This window comes from Emys orbicularis, chromosome 1 (genome assembly GCF_028017835.1).
Source record: "Emys orbicularis isolate rEmyOrb1 chromosome 1, rEmyOrb1.hap1, whole genome shotgun sequence".
Taxonomy (NCBI): Eukaryota; Metazoa; Chordata; order Testudines; family Emydidae; genus Emys; species Emys orbicularis.
Genome location: NC_088683.1, coordinates 205,641,860 through 205,649,113, shown reverse-complemented (window position 1 = coordinate 205,649,113; position 7,254 = coordinate 205,641,860). Strand labels below are relative to the sequence as shown.

At 42.5% G+C, this 7,254-nt stretch overlaps 1 protein-coding gene across 1 annotated transcript; it reads right to left on the bottom strand.

The window, feature by feature from the left end:
- Positions 1-5,796: 5,796 nt before the first annotated feature.
- On the bottom strand, positions 5,797-6,924 carry KCNJ15 (potassium inwardly rectifying channel subfamily J member 15). The gene has a single exon (XM_065419948.1). The coding sequence runs from the start codon at positions 6,922-6,924 to the stop codon at positions 5,797-5,799; it is 1,128 nt and encodes a 375-aa protein (XP_065276020.1).
- Positions 6,925-7,254: the final 330 nt, after the last annotated feature.

Genomic DNA, 7,254 nt, shown 5'->3' with positions numbered 1-7,254 from the left:
CCTCTCCTATTTAATGCAACATTCTCAGAGAATTGTTAAGGATCTCTGTGAAAAGAGCCCTCCCTTTTCTTGCCATAAGTAGCAAGGTTAGCAGTTGAGCAGGCATTACATACATTATTCCCGGGAGTGGATTTTCAGATTAATTCGGAGTCATTTCTTAATCTGGAGCACTGCAACGGGTACATTTTCGCACACCATTTTACAAGTTTCTTTGATGAAAGGATAAGCAATAATCTCCTAACTTTTGTTCTTTTGACCACAACTGTTAAGTGAAATCTTACTCTTCTCAGTGATTCAAGGGTATATCATTTTAGCAGAGGAAAGTAAGTGAGTTGTGACCCTATCTGAAATCAAACAATTAGATCCGTAACATGTACAGTATAGGGGGAGAGACTTTGGAATGGAACAATGGGAGGCTAACAATTCGTAGCAGAAAAGCTATGCACAAATATTGAAAATATACACGCTCCTTTAAAGCTCCAGGTCTAAGTCTCCACTACAGGACAGTAGATTTAATGGAGTACAGAATCAGGCCCATAGTATCTTGTTTGTGAAAATATTCATCTGAGGTTGGTGTGTCTGCTCCAAACTTCTAGCAGATACCTACATCTATATACAGTACTTAGCGCCTATCAATTCTAATGATGTCAGACATCATATCACATCTTGTTCAGGCTGATGATCAAAGAAGGTAAAATTTAATGAATTTAATACAGTTTATGCAATCTGTTGAGATGTGCAATAATCATCAAAAAGTTTATTATTAAAATAGATACAGTATATACAAAATACAGTTGCTGTGCTACTTGTGGATTACATTGTTTTGTTTCTGTTTACTATGTGGTGACTCAGAACAGGACAATTCTGAGTAGCCTCCGTGGACAGACTATATAAAGCACTGGAAATGTTTCAAAAAAATTTCCAAGCCAGTTAGGTACAGGATGTTCAGCAGAAATCTTCTCCATTAAGAAGACCCTGAACTGGTAATCTAATATTTTCACAGAATAGGCTGATGGCTGACTAGCCTAGTAAGAGCATAACGTTCCATTATTCATGTAATAATGTACATAAGTGTGACAGATAGTTATATTCCAGCCAGGCAGAATTTTAATATCGAATATGCAAGTTCTACTATCTACACAATACCTTCTTTTGTGCTGCTTTACATTATGGATCAGACACCATCGATGCACAGTCATACCTGTTTTGAATTGAGAGCAGTCTGTCATAGGAAGTGTTCTCACTGGAGCTGGGCAAATACTACCAAATATAATGGTGGAGATTTGTTTGAATATAAAATCATGAATTCACTTCAGAGCTCACGACCCGTTTTATTTGTCTATACAAACATGAGAGCCATTTTTGCAAGAAGTTTTGCATTTCTTCAGAAAGCAAAGGCCTCCCAAGTAGAACAGGGCAAAAAATAATAATAATTCAGTGAATAGTAAATTTGCCAAAAAATGCATGTTGAGGGGCACTAAAACTATTACTTGGGTTGAATTTGATGAACAGGTTTGGCTGAACGAACCCTGAAAAAATATTCATTTTTTTTAAACTATCCCTTTTGCCATTTTGTTTCAAAACAACATTTGCAAAATGAAATGACAGTCTAAATATTTTGTTCAACCCAAACACAGTGTTTTTTGTTTTGTTTTGTTTCAGTGAGAATTCACTTTGTTTGAAACTAACCAAAATTTTTTTCCAGATTTTTCGGTTTAGACACTGAACCAAAAAATCAATTATTCACTTAACTCTACTCACAAATATGTGTACAAATGCATTTGCACAGTGCTATAGTCTAAGGGTGGGATCCACAAAGGGACTTAGGCTTTGCAAAACTGAGCATCATGGTGCCTAACTTTTAGATACCTAGAAAAATCACAGGAACAACAAAGCTGAGTTAGGTGCCTAGGCTCCCTATACAATGAATGGAGAGAGACAGGCACTTTGCAATGGAATCCACAAAAGCCACCAATGCTAGACAGGGAGCCACCTAAGCTAGGTAATAGTGGGACACCGATCAGAGGAGTGTGTGCTAAGCCCGTCTCCTCTCTCAGAGATAGGCATCTAGCTCTACTCAGCAATTCACAAACAGGAACCCAATAACTATAGGGTGGCCTTTAGGGTCAGGCAGCTTAGGTGGCTAAGGCATTTCTTGCAGGAATGAGTTAGGCACCTGCCTCCACACAAAATGGCTGGCGGAGGAGGTGGTGCTGCCGCCCACGTTAGAACCTTTAACCCAGTGGTTAGAGCACTCACCTGGGATGTGGGGAGACCTAGGTTCAATTCCTCCCTCTCTTCCAGAGGGGGAACAATTTGAACAGGGATCTCCCACCCCTTAGGAGGGTGCTCTAAGCATGAGATATGGGATATTCTGACATGGGGCTCCTTCAGTCTCTTCTGTTGAAGCGGTTCCACTGGGGATAAATAATGAAAGAGTGATCAGAGCAGGGGGACTGGCCCCTGGTTCTCCCATGTCCCAGAAGCATGCCCTAACCACCAGGCTAGGGAGTCATTCTCTCGCTCTCTAGCCCAACGACTGTTACAATGTAGGTAAATCACTAAATAGTTATTGGGCTAGAGAGACCAATGGGACCCGATCCAGTAGACACGCTCAGAGGCTGCCTCTCAGATTGGGCCCTGCACATGAGATAGGCAACTGAATGCCTATCCTGTCTCAGTTCGTGATTCACTCTGGGGCTTAGGTGGGAGATAGGCATCTGGATTCCGGACACCTAGGGTGAGGCAATGGTGCTTGTGCTCAGAGGCAGTAACGTAGGCACCTAAGGAACTTCTACCCTGAAAACTTTGGTGCCAAGTGAGTTTAGCACCTTCAGGGTTTGGAAGGAGTTTTGTGGATCACAGTGGAGTGAAAACTGGGATTTTGGCACCTAACCCTGAGACTTAGGTGCCTAAGTCTGGGGTTTAGGCACTTAAGTACCTTTTGGATCCCACCATAAGTGTTCAAGGCCCTCTCGAAATCTCTTTAATTTCTTTTTTCCTGTTTCTAAGATACCCAGGGACGCAGCGGAAGGTAGCCGCTTAACAGCATGAAAAACTAGTAACGAGGAGTTGAAGACATTGATGAAGCAAATAGCTCATAAACAACCCATAGGCTGAAATTTCTTCATATTTGTTCATGGGTTGTACAGTTTCAAATCATTAACACATTTTCAAAATCAAAGTCTACTCAAGGCTAATTTATGAGCAGGAGAAGAAAGGGCTAACTTTCTACTATTATTTGGTACAAGTAGATTAACAGAGTTTAAGGACAGACTGGACTATTATAATCATCTAGTCTGACCTCCTGTGTAGTACAGGTCACAGCATTGCACCCAGTGATGTCTGCATCTAGCCTACCGACTTGTAGTTCAGCTAGAGCATATCCTTTAGAGCAGGGGTCCCAAGCTGCCCACCCCCCCTCCCGCTTCCCCCCCTTCCAGCGCACCGTGTCCCCGCTCCTCTGCCTACCTCCAGGCGCTTCCCGACGCTAAACAGCTGTTTGCTGGCGCTTAGCGCTTTCCAGGAGGGAGGGGGAGGAGCGGGGAGCCCCGTGCTCAGGGGAGGAGGCGGAGAAGAGGCGGGGCTGGGGCGGGGATTTGGGGAAGGGGTTGGAATAGGGGCAGGGAGGGGGCGGAGTTGGGGCAGGGACTTTGGGGAAGGGGTTGGAATGGGGGCGGGGAAGGGGTGGCAAGAGGTGGGGCAGGGGTGGGGCCTCATGGAAGGGGTGGAGTGGGGGCGGGGGCAGGCTTTTGTATCTTTATATGAAAAGGTGTCAGTGATGCGGCCCTTGGGCCAATGTATTAGCCCTCATGTGGCCCTCATGGTGATTCGAGTTTGAGATCCCTGCTTTAGAGTTTGCACAGCTCTAATTCTGGTCATGTGCAAGTGAGCTAAACATTTTCTTGGCATAAAATCATAGAAATGTAGGGCTGGAAGGGAACTCGAAAATGATTTACCTTAATGGCAGGACCCAGCACTTCCCAGACCTAGGCCCAGCCTGCATACACGACACACCCAAAGCTCACGCTCCGGTCAACAGGGACTTTTCTATGTACCAGGTTTGCCAGATCAGGGCCTCTGGAGCTCACCACTTCCACTGGCAAAAGCACACCTGGGGCTGAAAGGAAACTCATTTCTAAGTTATATCGGATAGCTGTTCTTCATGCAGAAAGTATGTTTCCAATTCACCACTGCTCCACAGCTTTCTCCCCATTCCCTGACTAGTTAAAGTGAGTCAATCTGTAATCTTTGCTTTTGCTGTATGTAAATTAATATGCCAAGCATATCCTAACTACCACACCCTCTGATTGCGCCACAAAGAAATCAGCAATCGTTCAAATTACATTCCTTTATTAATAGAATGGTTTAATAGACCAAAACCAAAATGGATTAAAGGAATGTTTGTCCATTAAAGTGGCCAGAAACAGTAAATATTGGCTACAGATGTCATCAAGATTTCATTTAACAAAAATTAAATATGGCCCATGGCAAAACAAGCAACCTCCAGAAATGTATTGTTAGGCTGCTAATAGAAATTTATGAAAACAAAAGTCTTGGCAAAGCCAGTTTTAACTTAGTTAATTACTGTTTTGATTCTATGTTAACTGCCCGCAGCTCCCTCCCTAGATGTTGTATACAAGCCTGCCATTAACATGGTAAAAAAACAAATGAGTGTTCAAGAAACTAATGGTCCCTAATGGAGCTGAGAACACCCTTTTAACAAAGTCCAGCGGGGCTATTAGTGTACAAGTCATTTTCTCTCATTCAAGATAAAAGGATGTGTTTACCAGCTATAGTATCAGGGGGTAGCCGTGTTAGTCTGTATCTACAAAAACAACAAGGAGTCTGGTGGCACCTTAAAGACTAACAGATTTATTTGGGCACAAGCTTTCGTGGGTAAAAACCTCACTTCTTCGGATGCATAGGAATGCATAGCTATGCATCCGAAGAAGTGAGGTTTTTACCCACGAAAGCTTATGCCCAAATAAATCTGTTAGTCTTTAAGGTGCCACCAGACTCCTTGTTGTTTTTACCAGCTATAGTATGTCTGCATTGATTGAACCACACATCTCTCACATTAACTTAGTTAAGACCACTTAAAGAAAATAAAGCACTGGTATGAAAATAAACATTTTATAGGAGACTATTTCCTTCTGGAAACACTATGTGCTAACTTTGAGATCCCACTGTTATAATTAAACCATGGCAAATATCTATGTGAAGAAATCTTCTCACGGTAACAAACTCCACTTACCAAATGGAAAGTAGTATGTCTGATCTTACAGCTGGTACAAGGCAGACTCTCAAAATAAATCCAACTCTGTTAAGTCATTATGATAAACAAAGAAATCCCACCTAATTAAAACAAATACTCGATTAACAACTTGACTTCACAAAAGGACAGATTTACTCTATACCAAGGCACTTGCTTAAGAGGTCTCTGCTGCATTTTCTTAAAGAACCATACAGTATATAATGTATGCTTTTGTTTCAGTTTGTAAATAGGCGTTACTAATGTTAAAGTTTGCTCATACAATCAGGGCCGGCTCCAGCATTTTTGCCGACCCAAGCGGCGGGAAAAAAAAAAGCCGTGATCGGCGGCACGTTGGCGGCAGCTCTACCGCTGCCACGTTGTTCTTCGGCGGCAATTTGGCTGCAGGTCCTTCCCTCTGAGAAGGAGAGAGGGACCCGCCGCCAAATTGCCGCCGAAGAGCCGGACGTGCTGTCCCTCTCCGTTGGCCGCCCCAAGCACCTGCTTGCTGCGCTGGTGCCTGGAGCCGCCCCTACATACAATCACACATTGCTTTGCTGTAACAATATTGTTCTCAGTCCTCTCTCTCTTTCATCTTCCTGTCTGTATCTCTCTTCTAGTTTCTGTTTTTCAGAGTCCATGCTATAAAAAGTAGAGTCTACACTTCTTCTGATTTGCTCAAACTGACTAAAATCAGCAACATATTTTCCATTTTGAGAGAGAGAAACCACAGGCACAAACTCATAACCCCAGTGGATCTCCTCTGGTATATAAGAAGTTCTGCTTTGGCAGACGGCACTAGTGGATTCTACTGTGGCATTCAAGAGGACAACCAGTTCAAAATCCTTTTCTTTTAGGTTTTGGGGTGTGAGATCTCTTAAAGGGCTACTCTCATCCAATAAATGGTAAAAGGTTAAAGGTAAAATCAGAAAAGGACTTTCTGAAGAGGAGTCAACATGGAATTTGACACTGGCTTGGTTGAGCAGGATCCTCTCCCCTTCTTTGGTTTCATAGGTTTGAAGAAGTTTCCCAGATAGCTGACACTGAATCAGAAGACTCTTCCTCATATTTGCCACTCTGATCACAAGGCAAAGCTCTCCGTTGTGTTTGGTAATTACAGCACAATGACTGAACTTAATAGTCTCAGCCCGTTTTTTGGGTCTTGCAATTTTGGCCAAGAAGGTACCAGTGATAAAGATTTCAATCAAGGTTGTGATGACCAGCTGAGCAACCAGGAGGAATATGGCATGAGGGCACTCCTCTGTGATGAAACGAAAGCCATAACCAATAGTTGTCTGTGACTCCAAAGAAAAGAGAAATGCCCCAGTTAGTGAATTTACTTCCTTGACACAAGGCATATGTTTGGGGGGGAAATGATCCCTTTCTAAATCTCCATGAAGAAATGCAATGGCATAATAGATAACTCCAAAGAGGAACCAGGTCATCACAAAAGTAGCAGCAAACAGGGTAAGTTTGTATCTCCATTTCATGTCTATAACCGTTGTCCACAAATCTTGAAGGTAAAGCAGGTATATACCATCTACTTTGTCAATCCTCACATTGCTGTGACCACTTTTGGACATCACCCGGGGTCTGTGTGTCTTGAGGTCAGCGCTGATGATACCGTTAACGAGTGGGGCACTTGACGTATTGATTTGAGTGGTGCCCATTTTCAGTTCCTTAATTCTAAGAAGAGAAAAAAAGAATTCAGTTACTTAACAAAGTCAAAGTACATGAGCCTTAAAAATCATTTGAAAAACACAGAAGGACAGAAGGTACACAATCATGACCGCATTACATATGTATAATAAAGGAATGCCCCTGGAACAAAAAGCTACCATCATATAGTGTCTGATATTAAAGCTAGTTGACTTTTTTTTTACTTTCGTGACTGCCATATAAGGAGAAATGGACTATCTTATGGTATCTTGGAAAAGAAATTTGACCAAGCTAAAATCCTATGTTAGTACTGTGTTTTTTAAAAAGGCATGAGGTAAAAT